The sequence below is a fragment of the Budorcas taxicolor genome, chromosome 6, assembly GCF_023091745.1.
Source record: "Budorcas taxicolor isolate Tak-1 chromosome 6, Takin1.1, whole genome shotgun sequence".
In the NCBI taxonomy this organism is placed as follows: Eukaryota; Metazoa; Chordata; class Mammalia; order Artiodactyla; family Bovidae; genus Budorcas; species Budorcas taxicolor.
The window spans coordinates 19,899,077-19,923,493 of record NC_068915.1 but is presented as its reverse complement, the minus strand read 5'-3'; the positions used below and the strand labels follow the sequence as shown (position 1 = coordinate 19,923,493).

The 24,417-nt window shown below is 37.3% G+C and overlaps 1 protein-coding gene across 3 annotated transcripts; it reads right to left on the bottom strand.

The window, feature by feature from the left end:
* Window positions 1–2,421: 2,421 nt before the first annotated feature.
* Window positions 2,422–23,705, bottom strand: INTS12 (integrator complex subunit 12). 3 transcript variants are annotated; one of them, XM_052641985.1, is made up of 7 exons: window positions 23,596–23,705; window positions 16,778–16,942; window positions 14,038–14,190; window positions 12,831–13,018; window positions 11,248–11,407; window positions 6,421–6,567; window positions 2,422–3,032 (listed from the first exon to the last, which is right to left on the bottom strand). In XM_052641985.1, the coding sequence occupies exons 2-7, from the start codon at window positions 16,931–16,933 to the stop codon at window positions 2,448–2,450; spliced, it is 1,389 nt and encodes a 462-aa protein (XP_052497945.1). In that variant the 5' UTR covers window positions 16,934–16,942; window positions 23,596–23,705; the 3' UTR covers window positions 2,422–2,447. The 3 variants fall into 3 exon arrangements, with proteins under 3 accessions (XP_052497945.1, XP_052497946.1, XP_052497944.1); XM_052641986.1 differs by lacking the exon at window positions 23,596–23,705 and adding an exon at window positions 23,528–23,590; XM_052641984.1 differs by lacking the exon at window positions 23,596–23,705 and adding an exon at window positions 22,965–23,033.
* Between the last annotated feature and the right edge of the window lie 712 nt (window positions 23,706–24,417).

Below are 24,417 nucleotides of genomic sequence, written 5' to 3'. Positions count from 1 at the left end.
TACACTCTAGATACAGACAAAACTTCCTTTAATTTCTCAGGAAGATAAGTCACATTTTTAGTATATGCCAGAACAAGATGTTCTTGTTCAAAAATCTTGTGAATGTATTCTTAGTAAATTAAATACAGCTTCTCTTAAAGAAATAATATTACAGCATGTAAACGTATGGCTTTCTCTACTTGCTTATAATTTTTATAATTATTGTGCCAAATGTATTTCTGTAAAATGATGTATTTCCTATACAACCTATGGTCACCATAGTTTATAATCTGTTACTAATAAATAGTACTACCACATCCTTGTTAAGAGTCAGAATCACCTAACCTTTGACTATTAGAGGCCTTCCATTTTATCTCATTCACTACCATTTATGTTTTATAGAGGAGGAAACTAAGATCACATAACTAACACATGGAGAGACTGGGATTCAAAAACAGGTCTTCTGACTTTAAGCCAGTGTCCTTTTAGAGTTTTAAGTCACTAAAATCTCTGATTAAATAATCTTAACAGAAAAGCACAATATGCAAAACAGAAAAGTGATACTGGCTAAATTTCTGCTAAAATGGGATTTCAACTTACAATCCTAAAAGCTTGCTTTTTGGCTCACCTACATTTCTTTCACTGAGCTAAGAGCTGCAGTGGGAACACCATGATGTGCAAGACACACAAAATCCCTGCCCGCACACAACTTAAAATTCTGTGGCAAAAACAAACGACACATAACAAAATAAAACAAAGGATAATACTCTTAATATAAAGCTGGCTACATTCATCACATGCTCAGTTATAAAGTTCACTTAATGATATGGAAAAATCAAGGTCTAAGAGCTACTTGGGATAAACTCGAATACCAAATATACCTCTATGAAATACCAAACTTAGTTATACACTGCTGGATGTATGTATCCTACACACGTCAAGATTCTAAATATATATTTATACACACACACAATCTATAAAAGAACCATGCTCAGTAAGTTAAATCACTTCCTAAACAAGTTTTCCAAAGTCCTGTCTGAAATACTATAGAAAGTAAAATGCTTCTTTTCAACTCTGTCCAGCAGATGTTTTTGACTATGATTGGATAAAATTTTCTAATCACTGGTAATACTACCAATGTGCAACTGTTTGCATTACTGCTTTAATTTCTTGTAGGTACTGAGGTTATAGTAGCTATTACAGCTGAGCTTGTATCCTATCATTTTATCCAGTTTAGTCCAAGATGACCCTGAACTATATAAACAAATGATGATGAATATACATATATTTTTTGGTCTTTTGACACTAAAGGGGACTTGGAGTTGATGCCAAATTGATATTTAATCAACAGAAAACTGAGTTTCTCAAAACAAAGACATATGCAGGCAGATTTTAAGCATGTAAATAGATGTTTACTGTCCTTTGTAAGTAAGAACTATTTCAAATTTGAGTTGTAACTTACCATTAATTCAGTGCCATTATTTAACAAAGCAGTTTAAAATGTCTTTCCTTAAAAAAGGCCAAGGTTACTTTAAAATGTTTTAACTTCACAGAAAGCATTTACCAATATATTTTAGAACAATAATGTGAGGAAAATATAGGAATTATGGGCAAGGGTTTGAGTTCAGAAGTTTATAGTTTTAGTAGCATACCTCAAAGCTGAAGAAACAGGCTGCTCAAGTTTAGTGAATGTAGGAATTTGCTGGATGTCTAGTTTCTGAATGAAATGAGGTATTCATGAAGTATAAAATGACTGCTACATTTTGCTGTGAACAATGAACTATTTCTCTGATCCAGAAAGCCTTATGTTTTCTGTTAGAATAAGGTAACAACTCAGATCCCTCACAATTTCTGAGAGAAAAGTGAGAAAAGCATTGCACTGAAAGGGCATGGGGTTCACAATCGATTGGAAGAGATAAATGCCTAAATAATTGATATGAGGTGATAAAAAGATAAAAGCATAACACAAAAACATGAAAAATTACTTTTGAAAAGAAGAAGTTGAAATATCTGGGGGGAGAGGGAGAAGCAATTGAAATGAGCCTGGGACTGACACTGAACATTCAGACTATGGTGGGCGAGGAGTGGAAAACTTTATTATCGGGCCATCCTTGTCTTCTTGTAAGGCACCTATTCAGCAAGATCAGTTACTGGGACGTTGTTAGAAGATGCTTTTTTTTTTTTTTTAATCTGCAGATGCACCAGTCTTCTGGGATTTCAGAAGTTTTTATTAAGAATTAGTCATTCTAATCATTGTTTTCACACACTATGAAAACTGTCAAAATAAAAATGTTAAAACAGATTTAAGATAAACATTTCCAAGTTTCACTAAATACTATTTAGCATTTTAAGAAATAGTAGAAATTTCATTATGAAGATTTTTATTAAATTACAGTATATTACAGTTTATATCTTAATAAGATCTTAATCTTTAGGGTAGTATGATAAAAAAAACCTACTTGGCCACATTACTTCTTGAGTTTCTTTTGGGCAGCCTTCTTCTTGACCATCTGTAATCGCTTCATGGCATTGAGTTGTGATTCTTGTGAAGTTGGACCTTTAAGGGATGCCGATGGAGAGGTGCTCGATTCAGAAGTGGTTTTGTTAGTGGTACTTCCACTAGGCCCTGATGTCCCACTATTTCCATTCCCACTGAGTTGGCTGCTGCTTCCTGGAACCAAACTACTCGGACTGGGAAGACCTACTTTGCTAACATTGTCACAACTAACTGAGCGACTAAGGCCAGTTTTGCCTAGAGTGAGAGGTGGAGGTGGTTTCAATGGTACAGTGGGTGAAGTGCTGTTATTGGAACCTATTTTGGAACCTATTCCCCCTTTGGATGTTGTTGCCAGACCAGTCAAACCCACGGGCTTCTGGTTAGCAGAAGAGGTAGCAGGTTTCCCGCTATTGTTTTGGGCTGCTGAACTCAATTTTGCTGTTGATGGACCAGCAGAAGTGCTTTTCGCTGCAAAAGCTGCCCATCCAATTAGGCCACTAGTTGCTGAAGAGGAAACAGTGGTGCTAGAAGAATTTCCTGAAACAACCGTGGATGCCTAAAAAATATAAGATAAATATTAGAGGAAAGTATAATTAATACCTAATATTCTTAAATACATAAGAAGATTAATGGTTAAGACTTTTTATAAAACTAATGATCTCGGAAATTTAAATCATCAAAATTAAGTTCTGATAAACTGATATGACAAAGCACATAGAAGAAAACCTATCCACAGCTAACGGTGCTACCATTTCCAAAGCAGGAATTATGGTATGTCATATTCTTATTCTAATCATTTCAGAAAAAAAATTTCCTTTTTGACGACTGCTTCTAGATTCAGCCACAAGCCACATCAGAAAATCAGATTTAATGCTTTAAGTTGTTTTTCATGCAAAAAGGTTATTATTTAGCTGTAAAACTTCTAATTCTTTAGACCTACTCCAAATGACTTGTGGATCAATTCAAAAACAGAATCCACTCTTAATGGACAAAAATGCTTATGCCCAGGATACTTAGATGTCTGAGATGAGATTCTGAACCTATTTAAAAGAAAAATTCCCCCTAAATTTTGAGCAAATACTTGCATATATACAGGTATACTGCATTAACTACATGAAATTGTACAACTGGTGATATACTAAAAACATTTCATAACTTTATTTTCCCAATTTGTGCATGTTTCCACTGAAACTATCACAAAGAGGTCCCTGTTTCAATATAAAGGATTTTTTATAAACTGCCTCAATAAGCTGTATAGTGACATTTTGGGTATGCCTGACTCACTCCCAGATTTATTCCTTAAAGGTGTAACACATATTAAATTTCTCTAAGTAACTTTCTAGGACAGTCAAAAGCTAACAGAGTACCAATGTCACTACATAAATACTGTTCTTTTTCATACAAAACAATGTTTCTCACATTAACATTTAGGGGAAAATGCACTTTGTTCAAATTGATTGTGAAATGAATTTTTCTATCTTATTTTCATGGGTCACGAAAGTGTTAAATATGTAAAAGATAAAAATCTTACAAATAGTATCTTACTTAATATGCTAGTTATCATGCTTAAAATACACCCAATTATATTTTAGAATTGAACTCCGAATGAGTTGATAAAAACGTTTTTAATTCTTACAAAGTAGTCTTCAATGTTGTCTGCACGAAACATTATAAACCAATGAGAAGAATACTGAAAATAGAGTGCTCTGAGGTCTTTAGAAGAGGAAGGTCCAGATTATTTTTCACATACTGTGAAAAATGATAGGATTTTTTACAGTTACATCATATAATGACTATCTCATAAGGTTATGCAAAGAAGATAAACTTTACATAAACTGCAAATTCCTAGAGAAATGCATATATTTAATGAGAAAAATTTAGTCAAGGTAGCAAAGGACACAGGTATAGTAAACTTAATTTTCAATTATAAAAGATGTTATTTTTTCCTTTTCTTTCTAATAAATATAAAACTGCCTGCCATTTGACTAAATGATCTTTCAACAAACTTTACAAAAGAAAACCCATCTGAAGTAATCAAAAAGACCAAAACTTATGAAGTACAAAGCAAGTTCCGTGTATACGACATTTTATTTTAATGGTTTGCTGTTACTGGTATTGCTTTTCAATTTATTGAATTTCATAGTAAACACTTATTCTATTTTATCATAAAAATATCAAAACCTCTTAATCAGAACAAACATGACAGCCAAGGCCTTAATTTATTTGCTGCAAAATAATTTCATATTGAGTTTCCTAACAATAAGCCTTGGTAGTAATAGGTTGGAGAAGGCGATGGTACCCCACTCCAGTACTCTTGCCTGGAAAATCCCATGGATAGTGGAGCCTGGTAGGCTGTAGTCCATGGGGTCGCAAAGAGTTGGACATGACTGAGCGACTTCACTTTCACTTTTCACTTTCATGCATTGGAGAAGGAAATGGCAACCCACTCCAGTGTTCTTGCCTGGAGAATCCCAGGGACAGGGGAGCCTGGTGGGCTTCCGTCTATGGGGTCGCACAGAGTCGGACACGACTGAAGCGACTTAGAAGCAGCAGTAATAGGTTAGTATAAAAATCTATCTGAAAATAATTTAAGTATAGAATATAGCAACTCTAATTATTTTCAATAAATTATTCTTACTTCTACTCTAGCTCACCAAGTCTCTATGTGACAAACCAATAAGGGCTATCCCTTGGATATCAACTCTTCCTTGGTGGTGGTGAAGTTGCTCAGTCGTGTCTGACTCTTTGCAACCCCATGGACTGTAGCCTACCAGGCTCCTCCATCCATGGAATTTTCTAGGCAAGAGAACTGGAGTGGGTTGCCATTTCCTTCTCCAGGGGATCTTCCCTACCCAGGGATTGAACCCAGGTCTCCCACATTGCAGGCAGATGCTTAACCCTCTGAGCTACCAGCTCAATTAAATTAAAAATGATCTGCAAATAAAATTATCAGTACCTTTCTCCAAAGTACTTTATATTTATATTCTTGATCTTCACTACCTATAGCCAATTGGACAAGGCAGTATCTTTAGAATTTTCTGGGAGTAACCTTTGAGAATCTGGAGCTAACATTTTTTTCTTCCATCTTTAGTATTCTGCTTAAAATTAGAATGTGTAACTCAATAAAAGCATTCCTTTTGTTATAAAATTAATTAGAAAAATATTGTATCCTATGATATCAAAATGCCAGGATAATGATAATAATGTAGCACGATGTCAAGGAGGAAGACCAAGGAATGAGAAAGGTGATACTCTCGCTAGATAATCCAGCCCCTTAGTATAAGAGAGCGCCACTTCATGGGAAAATTCATGATAATAGAAAAATATGAGAGAGAGCAAGAAAACTTCAATAGCCAATGAGTAGGGGGAAGAAAGCTCCCAAGTGATGGGAGGAGCAAAACTACTGCTACTGAGGACGAAGGCATTTAGAATTGAAACCAAATTCCTGACTGCAGAATATTGGCTGACTACATAGGAATGATAAAGGTTATCTCAGAATGCTCACAAATAGTTCCTAACCACAGTAAAAAGAGAAATAGCAGAGTTCAAGATAAGATAATTGCATAAATGTTCTCTTTCCACTTAATGTAAACGGTTTGCTGTTGTTTAGTCACTAAGTCATGTCCAACTCTCTTGTGGCCCCATGGCCACAGCCTGCAAGGCTCCTCTGTCCATGGGGTTTCCCAGGTAAGAATACTGGACTGGGTTGCCATTTCCTTCTTCAGGGGATCTTCCGGACCCAGGGACGGAACCGTGTCTCTTCACTGGCAGGCGGATTCTTTACCGCTGAGCGACCAGGGAAGCCAACGTTAATAGTAATACAGTCTTAATTTCCAACATATGGCCATTTGGTCTACAAAGTTCCTGATTAATTTTTTCAAGTAACTATTACTAAGTCAACTAAATTTAAATCCAATCTTAGATAAAAATAGAATGTACTATACCTTGACTTCTGATCTCTTAAACGCTAGAAAAGTTGTCTCTGGTTTGAGTTTAGTTTCTGGTTTCTTAACCAATGGATCTTTAACAGCTGGAGCTACAGAAACAACTGTGGGGGCTGGTTTCTGTGGTGGTTTCTGAGTTTTCTGAGCCTGCAAAAATCAGTGTTAAGATTACATTAGCTACAAAATCTTAGTTAAATGTACAAAAAGACAATAAAACCTACCACAGGACTCCTCAATGAACTGTAATACAGATAAACATTTAACATTAAAAAATATAACATTGTGATGACATGGAAAATATAAACTCTTGGACAAATTATTTTATCATATCAATTAATGACTTTATAGATTTTATTAGTTTCTAAGCAGTAAAGATAACGTGAGTTTTAAAAATCATGCAGCCTGGAGTTAATTAAATATTTTAATAAAACAGTCCAAAATCATTAAAAAGAAAAAACCATAAAAGCATTTTCAGTTTTATTTTGACCAACAATTGATCTTTTTCCTTTATATTAGGTACTTTACTAAATTCTCTTGTACATGAATCATTTTTCAGTTTATTCTTTAATGTTTTCCAGCTAGATAATATTAACTATATAAACGGAATAGTGCAGTGTTCGAGAGGACAGCTTTTGGAATCAAACAGAACTAAAATTAAAGCCCAGCTAAACTACTTCCCTATCTATGTTACCTCAGGTAAAATATGTAAATTTCCAGAAGTCTCATTTTTCATCTGCAAAATGTGGATAAAATCTTCTGTTCTAAAGGTGGGTTATGAGAATGCACTGTGATTATGTAAGAGTTTACACAGTGTCTGGTACATGTTAAGTGCAGATAATAACAGTTACTACTTATTCATCATCATTATTTACAAATGGTAAGAAAACAAAGTTTTCTTACTGAATCCAGAAGAACCCTTCTCTACTAGGTAAGTAATGATGCTCCCAGCCATCCTACTGTTTTTGACAATCCTAATAAGGTCACGTAAGACTATACCAAAAACTTTATTAATGATGTGTTCCCATTTCTGGAAATTTGAATGTAGCTGTTTTATCTTTGTTTAGACTTTCTTCTGCTATGGTTTGCCATATAATATATTTTCACCCTTAAGTCTCAGTTCATCCCATTTTTTATATTACATATTTTCCACATGAAAGTATACCTACTTTCAGACATCACTTATAAAGCAACACTCAGATCAAGAATATTATAAAGAATGCTGGAAGATATCTATGGTAAGATATCTCTTACTACCAAGAAAGATTATCTTACCTTGTACTGCAAACCATGTTATGAAAATGTAGCCTTCAGAGTATCAGGAGTACATGGTATTCTAATCTTACACTTTCCTCCACCCACATCAGTAGATGAGGTTAGACTCTGAAGACCGACCCAACTTATATGTTTTAGTAGATGAAGATTCATTACTATGAAGCTCAGAAAGAACCTCTGCCCAGGAGACTATGCTTGGATCTTCTGCTTCCTGGCTATTTCACCTACCCATCTTAGAACCTAAGAGATACTCAAAACCCTCTGCTCTTTGCTGGTAGTACTAGTTTAGGGAACTAGGATATTACTCAGTATTGCTCAACAAAGGCACTCTAATTTTTTAATTGGGTGACTGATTCACATAGTGTAGAATGTATGAAATTCACCACTCAAGGCAATATGGCCAGTATGGTAACAATCAAAAATACCACATACTTCTGTTACTGCTGAGTAAGAATGTGTTAGCACCTTAGACTGAGAACCATTGCAATAAGTCATGAGTGCTGGGGCAAATCCCATTGCCTGGTAGAAAGAAAACCACAGAACTAAAGAATAACTCTGGACCCTGCCACCCACTATCACACCATGCTTATCTCTGTCTTCCCGTCTTCCTATACTGCAGAACCTGCCATAGTTGCATAAATTAGTGCAAGGGGAAAGAGGATATAAGATGCTTTTTAAGGTATCTTTGAGATACCTTGGAGCAATAACCAAGGCACACATGAGAACCTCACTGAAAGCAATTCAGTTTAGCATCCCTTCCATTTCCAAACCCCTTTCTCTCGCTAAAGCTTGTGTTTACTGGATCCCGATCTTCAGGTTCACTTCAGATCACGCCCTTTGGTACTTCTCCAGGTCCACTCTTGGTGCACTTAATCACGCTCTGACATTAGTCATTCAGCACTTGACTCTTAGACATACGGACTGAACTTACTGACTGCTGATTTCCGGCCCAAATCTATATTTCCTCTATTAATAAAATGAAACAACAGAATGTGGAATGTGCTCTGGTGCTCTGTGAGTGAATGAGACTTGCTCTTAATACAAATTAATTAGGCATTTAACTTGCAAAGTTGATACAGAATAAAATGTATCAGGATGAGGAGAAGCTGAGAAACAGGACATGTGGGACAGGAAAGTTCACCACATACTCGGAATGAACCACTGGGTCTCGTGTGGCCACAGTATGTGGCATTTATGGTGAAGTGGTGGGAAGAGAAGGATACAAAGGTAGAGCTGGGTCAAAAAGAGAAGGTCCACAATCCGCCCGAACAAGGATAACTTCATTATATAGGTAACTGAGAGCCACTGGGCACGCTTGAACAGATAAAGTTGGGTGATTATCGTAGAAGAATATTCTAATTGTAGTGTATAAAGTGGACTGAAGGGAATCAAGGAGCTAATGCAACAGCAAGAAATGAGCGATTTGTGGAACAGGGTAGTAAAAGTGAAATGAGCAGATCTATGAAATACATATGAGTTAGAATTAACAAGTTTGGTAAACAAAGGGATGTGGATGTAAGAGAGGCATCAAGGATAATATTATCAGTTCCGGCAAAGGAGGAAAAACTGAGTGGAGAAGAAAACAATTTTAATTTAAAAAATATTGCACTTGAAGTAACTGTAGGATATCTGGTCATCTGCCAAAATTCACTTCAGAAAGAGGGTAAGAACTATAAATATAGATTTGGTATGAGTTAACTCACAAAATAAAAGGGAGAAAAAACTTAGGAGAGAACAGTACTTACTTTATTAAGAGACTTAAAATAATAATAAATTTTGAAACTATGTTAAAGAAAGATCACTATCACAAGTTATTTATTTTGACTGGCAATTCTTAGTGACAACTTGCGCCAAAGTGCTGGAACATACTATTCTGCTCACCCATAATTACTTGGGTTGAAGTCCTGGAGGGTAGTTTAAGTAATAAACTAAATAAAAATCAGACAGAGCAGAAAAAATACTGTACCATGTCACAGAAATTTCTTGTTACAAAGTATAAATACTACTGAAATTTTACTACTTTTCATAGGAATAAAAACATAATCTATTTCTGATTTTTTAGTGATTAAAATTTCTTTTTATTTAACTAAGTACTTCTGACTTTAAAAAGATATATTTGGTCAGAAAAATTTATGTAGAAATTCACTTGGTTAACAATGTTAGAACTCTTCTATCAAAAGTCCTTAATCTTCTGGAGAAAGCTATAATTGAAAAAAAATACAGGCACTCCTATATTCACAGCAGCACCATTTACAATAACCAAGACATGGAAGCAACCTACATGTCCATCAGCAAAGGAATGGATCAGTGCATGGAATTCTCCAGGCCAGAATACTTGAGTGAGTAGCTGTTCCCTTCCCTGCTAGCTACCAGGGAAGTCCTGAAGTTATAGTATACACATATACAATGGACTATAGTCAGCCATAAAAAAGAACAAAATAATGCCATTTGCAGCAATGTGGATGGACCTAGAGATTATCATATAAGAGAAGCAAGTCAGACACAGAAAGACAAGTATCATATGATATCACTTATATGTGGGATCTAAAATATGACACAAATGACCTTATTTATAAAACAGAAACAGACTCATAAAGAATAGACTTGCGATTGCCAAAGGGGTGGGAGGGGTGAGGTAAGGATGGATTGGAAATTTGGAATTAGCAGACAAAAATTATTATGTATAGGATGGATAAACAACAAGGTCCTATTGTATAGCACAGGGGACTATATTCAATATACAGAATCACTCTGCTGTACATCAGCAACTAACATTATAAATCAACTGTACTTCAGTTAAAAAAAAAAAAAAAAGAGTCCCTAATCAAAGGTAGGGGAATGCGGATGGGGGAAGTAAACAAGACCCTGAAGTAAATAACAACTTGATTTCTTTAAAAGGAAAATGATAACATTCATCCATCTACTTTTTAAATGAATAAAAGTTAGAAAACAAATCTAGTATAACAGATGAAAATGTTTCAGTATGACATTAAAGGCAGTTATGTTTATGAGCAGTAAACTGGGAAAGTACTTGAGAGAATAGGCTAAATGGTCACTTGAAGACAATGAGAAAGAAAGACAAGGAATAAAGAGAGAAACGCAGAAGGAATGACAGAGATGGCTCTGCACACAGCTTGTAAGTTTGGTGGTTTGCGCTCACTCAGGAATAGACATTTCCAATATTTCCTTACCAGACTCATCAAAGGCTAGGGCTTCGTATCTCACGACTTCTCATAGTGCTTTGTAGTATTTTTAAATGTGCACAAATACACTGACACACCAGTAGGAAATAGTCCTAATTTGTGGGGCTCCAATTTTGTTCATTTATACTAGAATAAGCTAAAAGCTAAGCAGAGAAAAATACATATATATGGTCTGGTCCACTTAGGCATGGACACATAAACCACACATTTATACTATATAAACAAACATTAAAATAATCAGCTTATAAGATTTTTTTCAATAGCATAAATGTTCGGATTTTTATCTTAACAACCACATATTAACAAAAAAAATGGACAGAGATTGTTTAAAATAGAGAAAAATAATTCCTACCATTCTTTTCATTTGTCTGGTACACCGGGCACAATACCACACAAGGCGAGGGTCATTCACTTCCTTGTCTGTCACCTGGGGCTTATGGCAATCTTGGTGGTAGAGATTATGGCATTCCTGACATTCTACTAATTGGTTACCGGATGCCACTGTCATTTGCCTAAGAAAATATATCATTAGATATGACACTTATTTGAATGCAACAATTTAAAGCCACTCTAGGGTTCTTCTGGTGAAGTTTGATATCAGAAAAGCCAAACATCAAACTAACAAATTCCAACGTGTAGCCTGCACAAACAATTCATTTCTTTTAAAGGTTATGCTCAACCAGTAAGAAATATATAAAGTGACTTAGACTAAACTTGGCTATATTCTTGTTAGCATTTTCCATTGTAATTTTTTTTTCCCCAAAAGGTAGTAGACCTTGGCTCCTCCTCCAACAGTCTCATAACATCTTCTTTGTCCCTCTATTAAATTCCTTTATATTTATTGCCTACATATTGTTCTATCTTCTTCATTAATACATGAGTTGCCTAAAGGTAGAAAATGAACCTAATTATCTACAGTGCCTAGCACATTATTGCACAGACATGGGGTGCTCCATAAATAAATATCTTCATCAACAAAATAGAATGTATTAATAAGTGTATCAAAAAGGTAAACACTGCAACAGCAACAGCCTCAGACTATCATAACGAATCTTCTTATGGAGGATTACAATGACTAGTTTTTTCCCCCTTATTACTTTACCATTTATTTCTTTACATGAAAATGATAACCCTTACAATAGATTAAGGTCGAAATAAATGAATATATGTTAAAGCAATGAAGCTCTAACAAAATAATCCTATTCAGAAGTACATTAACTGATGCTCTATAATGTTCACAAAATTTTAGAGCTATGTATTCAGTCCCAATGCACCAGAATTTAATATTTTCATGAAGCAAATAGCAGGAAAGGTGACAATCTCTTCTACCGTGCTAGGCAATGAAAGTCATTAACAACTAAAGACAGAGACCCTGGTATAAAGGAATTTAAAATCTAATTATTCTGATTTTTAAGATGAATCTTCTACTAAGCAGAATTATCTATTTTTATAATTATGCATCCATGTTTCAAAACAATACTCAAAATAACCTACATGATCCATTAATTTCATTTTCCTTATCCTTAGGAAAAGATTTAATGCTATTTTAGAAAATGGTATATATATAACCGTTTACTTTATAAATTCTATGAACACTTCAGGAAAAAAAAAGCAATATAGTCTTCTTAAAAAGAAAGGTAGAAATAATTTATTCTGCTAAACAGTGTCTCACTAAAAATTAAAGCAATAAGTGCTTTTACTCTAGAAGCCAAGAATGCAGAAAATGTTATTACAACATAACTGATTATAAAGATGCCTGTCAGTAATATAAATTTTTGACAATTTATTAGACATTAAGTTGCCACATGGGCAGTTTATCTCCTATCCACCTCCAAATAATGAAAACAGAATTTAAAAAACACCCAACAATTGGTCTATTATTTTTCTTTTTTAAATTGTTTGTTCTTGCCATATTTGTGGCAAGGTACAACTTACCTACAAACAACACAGGCCAATCCCATCTCCATGGCAAAATCATCAGCACTGGTCTCCTCAAAGCTGGAAAGGTCAGCCATGGCTAAATCCTTGCTGGTTTGGACAGTGATGGGAGAGGACCGTGTCTCTGGTTTCTCCAGTCTAGGTTTCTTTGGGACATCAACTCCTTCAGTGATGTCTGATTTCATCTATAAAAAGCACCCAATCAAAAAGCAACACATTAAAATAAACTTTAAATCACTGAGAGATGTACAAGACAGTGTGCAATGACCAAGTCCACTCCACAGATACTTTCACATAGGGACAGAAGCACACACTAAAGACCTGCAGAGACGTATAAGAAATTCATACTCAGTATGTTAAAAGAATCCAACAAGGTAAAAAGAAACAAATCATAACAGTTCAGCATGCATCTGTATCTCTCTTTGTACTCTTTTATTCATTAAAGAATCACAGAAGTTCAATGGATTTACTTACACTGCCCCCACTGGATGCTTTGAATTGAGAAGCCACAGGACTAATAAGGATATTTTTAAGGCTATTTTTAAATATTTTAAATTATGAATTAATGATATTTTATACTGAAAAGAAATGAATAATGAACTTCCACCAGTAACTCAGGCTTAACACATTACCATATTTGTTTCAAAGCAAATTCTGGCTCCTTTCTTTAAAATATAGAGAGAATAATATAATATAGGTTATAAAGAGCCAGTACTTAGAAAAAGTATGGAAATACAACCCCTTGAGGGCCGGTATTACTAAAGTTTTTTAAAATTTTTTTTTTTTTTACTAAGTTCTAAAATCCTAATAATTAACTATATGCAGAAATCATTCACAGTAGACAACACAAGAGTTTTCTGTAACCCTGTTAAAGTACATGCTTTTCTGTAAATTTCATGTCTATTGGTTTACATCTTTATTCTTTCCTTGCCAACTTTTCTTCTCAACAACTGTTCCATCTAGAATATTTGAGTTACAGATTAAAGTTTACACATGAAATCAGTATATCTTCTAGGGCTCAAATATTTGTTGACAATGATTTCAATAAATGGTTCTAAAATGTTTCTAAATTTTAATTTTTAAAAATCCATAACAAAAATATATTTACTGAGTGATTATTACATACTTTTACCAATTATTATACACAAAAAGTAAGCATAAAACAACTGACTGACTGATTTACTAGAGTAAAGCAAAATCTTACTTTATCAGCAGGTCTCTTTTCACCTTCCTTTTTTACCTTCTCAGTTGTGAGGACCTTGCCATTATTATTGCCAGAAGGAAGACTAGATGATGTTTTGGGCTCTTGCTTAACAGAAACAGTTTTTGTGCTTGAAATTTTGGGCGGCTCCACATCCTGTATATGAAATTAAAAGATACCTATAAAGAAATATTCAGACTAGTATATTATTAAAAACAAAACCAGATCACAAATCTAAATTATCAGTTAAAAATTAAGACATCATATGTGCCAACATATTGTGTCTTTTTCTTCAGTAAGTTTCACTATAAGGTTTCACATTTGTGAACCATCACTACAATTAATATAATGAACATATTCATCATCTTGCCAAGTTTTTTGTTGCCCTCTATAATCACTCTTAGAGGCAGACATCCTAGAAAACTAAGCCATCCATTCTCAGGTAACCACTGATCCATCTTCTGTAACTGTATAGGTTGCATTTCCTAGAAATTTTCATAAGTTGAATCATGCAGGATATATTCTTTTTTTTCTGGCTGTTTTCACTCAGTATATTTGAGATTCATGAATGTCACTGAGTGTAACAAAAGTTCCCTCCTTTTGTTGCTGAATAGTACTCCATTAAACAAATATACCATGATTTGTTTATTCATTTACCTACTGCCGGACTACTGGGTTGATTCCAGTTTGAGGCTATTACAAATAAGGATGTTATGAACATTCACGTACAAATCCTTACATGGACACATACTTTAATTTCTCTAGAATAAATACTAGGAGTGGGATGTCTGGACTGTACGGTAGGTTTATGCTTAACTTTTTAAGAAACTGCCAAACCATGTTCCAAAGTGGTATACTATTTCATATTTTCATCAGGAGTACCTGAGAGTCCCAGTTCCTATCTTCAAATCCTATCTTCAAATCCTCACCAATACTTGGTATGGCTAATCTTTTTAATTTTAGACATTTAATAGATATGTAAGGCATATCATTGTAGATTTAATTTACATTTCTCTAATGGCTAAAATGTAAGGGCAGGAGATGTTTTAGTTGCAACCAACTTCTCAGGTACTTTAACAAATGCACTTCCTTCTGTTTTAGAATCTCAAAATACTGCTTCTTGGGGCTTCCCTGGTGGTCCAGTGATTATGAATCCACCTGCCAATGCAGGGTACATGGGTTCAATCCCTGGTCCGGAAGACCCCACATGCCAGGGAGCAACTAAGCCTTTGCACCACAACCACTGAGCCCGCACTCTAGAGCCCATGAGCTGCAACTACTGAGCCCAGGCACTGCAACTACTGAAGCCCTGCGCCCTAGAGGCTGTGCTCCGCAACAAGAGAAGATGCCGCAGTGAGAAGCTGATACACAGCCACGAAGGGTAGCCCCTACTTGCCACACTCAGAGAAAGCCTGAGAGCAGCAGTGAAGACCCGTGCGGCCAAAAGTAAAATAAGTGAACAAATTTTTAGAAAAATACTGCTTCTTTAGTAATAATAGGAATTTCCTATTTGGACAATGTCAATACTCGGAGCAGAACAAATTTGTTAGTGCATTTTGTTGAGCTTTATTAATTTGGTTGGCTTGAGCTCACTGAACCTCCAGAGTGAGAATGGTAAAATAAAGGACATCACAATGGCTCTACCATTCAAAGGACAATAAAAAGGTCTGAGGGTACAAGAGCTTATTTTGAAAGAAGACTGGGAGGAAAACATCACTGCTTACTTGGGCACTGAGTCTGGGACTCGGCCCTGTCTTGAGTTTGAGATTCTGGATTAGACTGAGCTACTCAGGTAGTTTGGTCTTCTCCTTATCAGTTTGGTATCTAGGTGTTCATAGACCTCGGTGACTCGAAGTTTCAAGGCTAGAGTTTTAGAAAGGTTTGAAAGAATGTCTTAAGTATGTATTAAAGAATATAGTAAGAGCTGTCATTCACTAAGAGCTTATTATATACCAGGCAAACACTACACTAGGTGACCAATGTACTTTTTTTCTTTTAACGTTCATCACTTTGCAAGGTTGTTCTCATTATCCCCATTTTACTAACAGAGAAACAGATGCTGGGTGAAATGAAGTTACTATGTACCTCAGTTTCCTTATTGTAAAATAAAAATAAATAATACCTATCTCAAAGGATCATTATCACAATTAAAATTAATTATACATCTATATCACTGAGAAAAGTACCTAGGACACAGTAAATGTTCAAGATATGTTACCTGTCATCACACTAGTAAGAGGTAAGCTGGGATTTAAATCAGATTTGTCTGGTTCCAAAATGTATATTCTTTTCACAGAAAGCTGCTTGGCCACTTTATTTGCAATGGGAGTGACATAGTTCTCACAGTTTATCCATACCTCCTTTTTCCCTTAAATTATCCTATCTATATGTAATTCACTTCATTGTAGAATTCCTGACCTTTTATTTTTTGCCCCTAAAACATTAGAGAATAATTACAAGCTATGGTTTCATTCAGCAGATTAAAAAAATTCTATTCATAAAGAATTAAAATTATAACAAGTAAGTGGGTTTCTATACACAGAAAATAGTAGCAACAAAATACTCTCCACTCTCAGCTAACTTTTCTATATAGTGGCATAGTTCTCTGAAAGCTTGAGAAAGAAAAGAACACTATAAAGTTCTTCATGCCATAAGGGAAGATTATCTGGCAGACTGTTTTGAGATGGCCTAAGCATTAAAGACTTTACAGAACTCCCTCCAAGCCTCTAATTCATTTATATACCTTTTGAGATGGACGGTAACTTGAATCAATGCCCCGAGCCAAAGATTCATCAAGTAGTGTTTTTAGCTTTTCAGCAGAATCTTTACTCTTTGAATGTAAGAAGCCTAATGCTTTCAAAAAAATGGGATCAAGTTCCAAATTCACTGCAGCAGCCATCCCAAACACCTGAAGGAAAAAAAAAAAGAAGGTAATTTACAGACAATGGGCAATTACCTGTCAAAATTTATCTGTTTTGTTCTGTTTAAATGTATTACTGTGTACCTGATACAAAATTCAAACTGTCTAAAAGGTTATTACGGGTAAATTTCCTTCTTATGCCTAATTGGAATTATCTAGTTCTCTTCTCCTAAAGTGAGAGTATTATCAGCTATCAGATAAGCTCCTCTCCACAGAGCCTCTTCCTAATACCGTTTTCAAATAATAAACTTAAAATTTAGAACAGAGAAACTTGATGTGTTTAGGTCAAGCTTATGGTATATCAAAATTTCTTCTCTCAAACCTTATTTATACACTCCGCCCCTTCCCCCCCCACACACATAGATTGGGGGAAGTGTGTCACAGGAGGACAATAGTTAGAGCATACATTAAGCAATAAGCTACAAAAGTCAGTGCTAAAATTTTAACCTCAGATTTCTGTTTTTGCCTCCTTAGTCCGCAGCCCCAATCTTGAATGCCTCAGAAAATATACTTATGACAATTTTATTGCATCACATTTAGCTTGTGGTATCTCATGCATTAACCTATTTTTAAAAAGCAAAGTCTCTGACAAATGGTGCCAAAACACACACACACACACACATATATATGTATATACAGCCTATGATATTCTCTGTGCCCTAAGGAGCTTAAAAAATAGTGAAGATATACATCAAAGGCTTATGAAATTCTAAAACATTAAAAAGTTTTATTTGCAGTTAATACCAATGCTATTATGTTGTTTTATTTCTGGTGTCACTTTTTAAAATACTTCTCCCGGCAATGAATTATTAAAATAAAAATGTATACTTTGTATTCAACATTCTAGAGCTTGAAACTGTCTTCTGTCCTTGAGGTTAATATTGTAATAATGCCACACACTTGTACTTGCTAGAGTTAGGGATCTGTCAGCAATTCCACAGTAATCTCTCATTTTCAGGGATTTATAAAGCCATTAAAACTTGCTGTAGGTTTAATCTTGGCATATGAAAGACCACCCTGAAAATGGATTTTGTTTGTTCCTTCCCTATCAACCTTCCTCCTAATACTTCTTCAGCTTTTATAGGAAACACATATACACACACTCTGAATGGCTTTTTTCTTTTTTAAAGAAGGTATAAGATACCCATCTGATGGCCACAAAATTATTGTCAAATTCTGTGCTCTACTCAGTCACCCACAAGCAGGGGTCCAAAGCTCAATATTAAAAGAAAAATAATCTACCTCAAACAGTTGTATGGGTAATAATTTAATAACAATTGAGAAGCAACCTCTGTTACTTAAGATTGTATTATTACATACATTACCCATATATAATGATAAGTACAGAAAGGTGTATTTTTTTTTTAATTATTCATGAGGTTGGTCACCATAAGCATTCTGAGGAGAAAAGAGTTCCTCATTAAAATGTCCACAATGAAAAGGAGTAAAGTTGTCACTCCTCCTGAGTACACAAGGAAACACAGCCTCGACGAAAGTTACTGACTTAAGTTTTTATAGCTCAAGAGCATAGTAGTTTACTTATCCAGAGCAGTCTGTATTTTGAGGTGCTGAAAGGACTGAAACTTAGCAGAATCCGTTTAATATACTAGAAAAACCATTACTTCAAATTTCTATGCTGAAAATTAGAAGCAAAGTATTTACTGTTGTATATTTCTATAGTCACAGATAGAAAAAGGTTCCTATTCCAGATTAGGTAACAAGAGTCAGCGCCTCCTCTTTTACATCTCCTCCACTGGCAGGTGAATTCTTGACTACCAGCACCACTTGGGAAGCCCGTATAATTGGTAGCAATTACATACATAAAGAAGTGTACTTACTTTTTTACTCATGGAATAAATGATGAGAAAAGTTTGGAGACCAATGGGTTAGCCTTTCTAGCAATTTCCAATTTCCCTTTTCCTATTATATATACATAATGGTTACTTTTGGGTACAAACTAACCTCCCCCTTGAAAATCCCTCCAGTAATCATTTAGCTCAGGGCTTCCCAGGTAGCGCCAGTGGTAAAGAAATTGCCTGCCAATTCAGAAGACATAAAATGGGTTTGATCGCTGGGTTGAGAAGATCCCCTGGAGGAAGGCATGGCAACCCACTCCAGTATTGTTGCCTGGAGAATCGCACGGACAAAGGAGCCTAGCAGGCTATGGTCCGTGGGGTTGCAAACAGTCGGACAATGAAGTCAGACAATGAAGCACGCATGCACGCACTCATTCAGCTCAGTCCTTCCCCCCTCCACACTAATTTCATTGCTAGCTCCCCAGCATCTTCTAGCCCCTACTTATTACCAACATATTCCCCTAGCTTTTTCCGTAGTTTTCTCAAGCACTCCTTTTATTGCTTTACCTTGACTATCCGCTCTCCCCCCGCCCCCCAACCCCCGCCCCCGCATACACACAGACATCACCTGTTTTACAGCCTTCCCCAAGCAGTGAGTTGTTCCTATTCAAAGACCAAACAGAGGTCTACAGAGACCTTACTCCATATTGCTGTTTGAGGGAGAATACTCCCGAACCATCATTGATCAACATCGTCTCTTGAAACCACACCTGCATGCTCACTGTTGCTAATGGACAGAACATTTGTACCAGGTTCATCTTCTTCCTCTCCCCCTTGCCATTATCTCTGGTAATTTTAGCATCTATACTGGTGTTCTTCTCCAAATTCCTGTGCTAGGTTTATTCAGATCTTCAAAGAGCTTCATCTTCAGCTACTGAAACCTGGAACTCACAACTCTTCTCTTTGACTACAGTCAATTCTCCTTTTGAGCTACAATCTTCCACCACTCTATTAATCTCCTCTACTGCTTTGACCCAGGAGCCTCTTCAGGGTACCAAGTCAATTTTTCTTTCTTTTAAAAATGTCTTTATCCCATCCACCTGTACTTTGAATTTACAGAGGCCTCCACTTTGTTTCCTCTGCTTCCTCTTTATTAGCACCTTCTCGACCCAACTTCTGTTCCCCATCCAACAGGAAAAACAGGAGCTGGGCCTAAAATAAAACACTCATCATTATATGTTTCGTCCTTTATTCTTTTGCTCTCTACCTTACTTTCCCTCCCCATGGTCTATTGCTTTCTCCAGTTTCTATGACTCCTCTTTCTTACTGGCAAATACACATTAGCAATCCTCTGTATGTGGATTTTGAGTAGTGTGGTGGAATCACACGCCAGCTTGGCCCATCCTGCGTGGGACGTGAATTATCCCTTTGTCCAGTGAATCCCATCTGTTAGTCACTAGCCAGCTCGGTTATCAGATTGGCTGCCAGGGTACTGCAGTGCTTGTGTTCATGTTACCTTATTATTACTTATTTAATAGCCCCGAAAAGCCAGAGTAGTAACGCATGCGATTCAGATATGCCAGAGAAACTGCAAAGTGCATCCTCTAAGTGAAAAGGTGGATGTTTTCAACTTAATAAGAAAAAGGTTACATGCTCATATAATGAGGTTGCTAAAATCTATGGTAAGAACAGTCTTCTATCTGTGAAACTGTGAAGAAGGAAAAAGAAATTTGAGCTAGTTTTGCTACTGTTCCTCAAGCTGTAAGAGTTACAGCCATGGCACATAAGTGCTTAGTTAGATTGGAAAAGGCATTAAATTCATGGGTGGACATGAACAGAACATGTGTTCAAACTGACAGAAATGTGTTGGGCCAGAAAGCATTGAGCATCTACAAAAACTTCAGCAAGGGATCCCCTGAAATGAGTGACACCAGCCACTTACTGCAAGTAAGACATGGTTACATAGATTTGGATTTAGACCGAAAAATATATAAATTACTGGAGAGGCTATGTCTGCCAATGAAGAAGCCACTGTCACATTTCAGGCAGAGTTAAAGAAGCTGAAGGGAGAGACTACGTTCACGTGACTTTTATTACGGTATGTTGTTATAATCGTTCTATTTTATTACCAGTTGTTGTTAATCTCTTACTGTGCCTAATTTATTAATAAAACTTTATCACAGGTATGTATGCAGGAAAAAATGGTGTATATATAGGGTGTGGTACTATCCATGGTTTTAGGCATCCACTGGAGATCTTGGAACATATCCTACATGGATAAGAAAGGACTACTGAATAGTGAAAGAAATTCCTTTTTCTTCTACGGTCCTAAAGAGGTCAGCAACTGTGGGGTAAATCTGTCACTCAGTAACGCTGGCCAAGAGAATTTACTGCTCTTTCAAAAACCTTTCTTCTCCATGAGAAATACTCAGCTTTTCTGGTTTTCCTTTTCTGTCTTGGGCTCTTCTTTCTGTGAGTCATCTTTTCAACTCCATTGATCTTGGTATTGCCGAAGTAATTGTGTCCTCGTCTATTTTCTTTAGTTCTGCTACCAGTTTCCTATTTTGTAATCTTTATATATCATGTTTTCAACTAGCATCTGTTAGAGAGATGATTTCATATGTTTACTCCCAGTCCATCTCTCTTAAGCTTAAACCCATATTTCCAACTGCTTAATAGACATATCTAACTGGTTGCCCTAATGGTATCTCAAGTTCAGCTATGACTGAATTTGAAAGTATGAATATCTTCCCCCCAAATTTCCCTGTCCTGCACTGTCAATAAATGACACACTCTCCATTAATCAGGTCTGAGGCCTAAACCTTTGCTCACTGAATCCTTCCCAATCCCTTACTCTGAACAATCAGCAGGCCTTTCCTGTGAATTCTGACTCTGCAGCATTTCTCACATCTGCTGCTGTTTTTCATTTCAAGGCTATTACTCAGATTCAGGTTTTCACTTGCTTTCTGTACTACAGCAAAAATCTAGTTATTCTCCTTGACATCAAGACAGTTGCTGTATCAATGTTCCTGCAACACATTTTCTCTCTTTCTTCTTTAAAAATTAAGGCAAGCCACTGCCTTTAAAATAAAGCCTAATTTCTTGGCCTACCATTTAAAAAGATTCAGTAACTGGCACAAAAACTTTAATTCTTCATCCCTAGATCTTCAGTAGGGCAGAGTCATTAGCTGGGCTTGCTACTTATACTCAATTTGTCTGTCTGAGAAGCATTTTACCTTTTTTTATGTTTCCAAATCCTATCAAGACCTGGTTCAAATACTACTTCTCATGAGGACTTGACTCATAGCTAGTGTGTTCTGCTCTACTTCCTGGACTACTAATCCTGCTCTCCAAGGATATCTAGCAGTGCATTCTCATGGTACGGGAGTTTTCTACCTTCAACCACACTTTTCAATTTTTTTGGACATTTGTTATATTCTCTATAAAACTCTCAGTACTTTAAGGGAGGAAGCTATCTTTTTTGCCTGTGTGTGTCTGTGTGCTAGGTGGCTTCATTGGTGGCCAACTCTATGCGAACCTATGGACTGTAGCCTGTCAGGCTCCTCTGTCCATGGGATTCTCCAAGCAAGAATACTGGAGTAGATTGCTGTGCTCTCTTCCTATCTTTTTTGCCTACCATTTTGCTATTTTGCAAAGTACCACAATATAATGGCCATAGAATTATTAGAGATCAAAGTATAATGATCTTTTCTCTGCTTCTACACAGTTCTAAATATTTCCAAAGTCCCTTAACAAAAAGCGACAAAAAAAAGAAACTCAGAGCCATCCCCACTGGCTCGCCCTGCCCTCAAACCCTAAAACATCAAAAAGGGAAAGGCAGTACAAAACAAAAACACCTCTTTCAAGACTGGGGACTTGTACAGTGTTCCTATCTGCAATAGTCTCTTGCCAATCCTTCATCTGGTTTAAATTTTTTAATCTCACTAGGCTGTAAACTCCATGCAAGCAGGGACTTGTTTTAGTCACTGTTATATACCTAGTGTTTGGAACTTAACAGACTCTCACAACTATTCTTGAGTCATTGAACTAGGTTTTAATTGTCACTTTTGAGGGCTTCTGTGATTTCTCCAAACTAAGTTGGGCATTCATATATTAATATATTCTTTCCTCTAGATCCCATTTCCCACTCAACACGCCGATCATAAAAGCAATGCAAAGTTGATCTTCATGTGAACGAGACGCAGGAAACTGACCTTATTCACACAGAGTGCAATATTAGGGTTGTCATCACAGAACGGCTCTAGATAGCTCTGCCTTTTCATCTTTGCAATCTCTTGTAACCCATCCCTTTAAAGATGCTGCCCTTTTTATTGCTTCACCGGGTTCTTGGCCCTAGGTTACACTGATATCGTAGGCACACGTCCGAAACACAGGTGAGGTGGAAAGACCTTGATTCCAAACCAATCAAGTGACAGAGAATCTAAAAAGTGACCACAGACGCGCAGAACAAGAATGCCAATATTTTGACCAAAGTCGTGACACACCCAAGGCCTAGCACAGGGCAAGGTCTTTGACAAGTGAGCCGGAGAGGTGAGAGGCAGACAGAAGGAGCTGTACAGAGAAGTCGCCAAAACCTGCCAAGGAAGGTCCGAGAAAGGGTTCCAAGGACCTAGTCCCTGGGGCTTCCTCTCCGTGGAAGCACGACCCTCACTGTAAGGAGAAAGCGGTCAGCCTGGGCACTCTACCGCCTGCAGACTGCGAGGTGTCCCCACAGGGAGCGAGAAAACTCTAAGACCCCACGGAACCACTCTCCCACCTCGCCCCTCGCGGAGGTCTCAAGCCCCTGAGAGTCGGCTGAGAGCCGGGCAGCCGGTCACTACTCACTATTCACCGCTCCGCCCAGCTGCTCCGTCCGTCGCCGGTGGCCTGGCGAACCGGTGCCAACACCAAAAGCCCGCTCCGAGAGCGGAAAAACAAAGGTTCCCGCAGGAGGCTCGGCCGGGGAACGCTTTGACTGTGCGACGGTAGGAAGTGACGTGAGCCTCTCTTTCCGGTCCGCCGGATTATGAATGACGGCCGCCGCCGCTGCTGCCTTGAAGCGCTTGACGTTCTTTCTCTCTTGGCCTCGTTGGCAGCGAGTGGTCAGCAGACGAAGACTCCCTGAAGTGGCCTCGGGAAACTCGGCTCGGGCGGGGCTGGAATGCGCTGGCGGCCCCTGTCGCCTGCCCACTCACGCACCCTCCCTGCCTGGCCGCGCCTCTGCGACCAGGTAAGGAGGGCGCAGTCCCCGTGACCCCGAAAAACCGCCTCTTAGTATAGGGGGAAGCGGGATGGACGATGCGGGCAAGCGTGGGAAGTCTCCCGTCCCCTTCCCAGTTTTTCCAAGACCAGTGCCCGTGGCTTTCTCTAACGATGGAATGGAGCAACTTCCAGTTGCAGCAATCTAAGGGGTCTTCTGCCATTTGCTGCTAGGTATAGTTGGTGTGTGGACTTCCCTGGTGGCTCAGACGGTAAAGCGTCTGCCTACAATGTGGGAGACCTGGGTTCAATCCCTGGGTCGGGAAGAAGGCAGTGGCAGCCCACTCCAGTATTCTTGCCTGGAAAAGGGAATGGCAGCCCACTCCAGTATTCTTGCCTGGAAAATCCCATGGATGGAGGAGCCTGGTGGGCTACAGTTCATGGGGTCGCAAAGAGTCGGACACGACT

Coding starts and splice junctions, on each gene's coding strand:
- INTS12 (XM_052641984.1), bottom strand. CDS start 23,033: ATGAAAAGGCAGAGCTATCTAGAGCCGTTCTGTGATGACAACCCTAAT. Junction 14,191..16,777: donor GTTACCGTCCATCTCAAAAG/GTATATAAATGA, acceptor TTTCATATACAG/GATGTGGAGCCGCCCAAAAT. Junction 11,408..12,830: donor TTGGCCTGTGTTGTTTGTAG/GTAAGTTGTACC, acceptor ATATTTTCTTAG/GCAAATGACAGTGGCATCCG.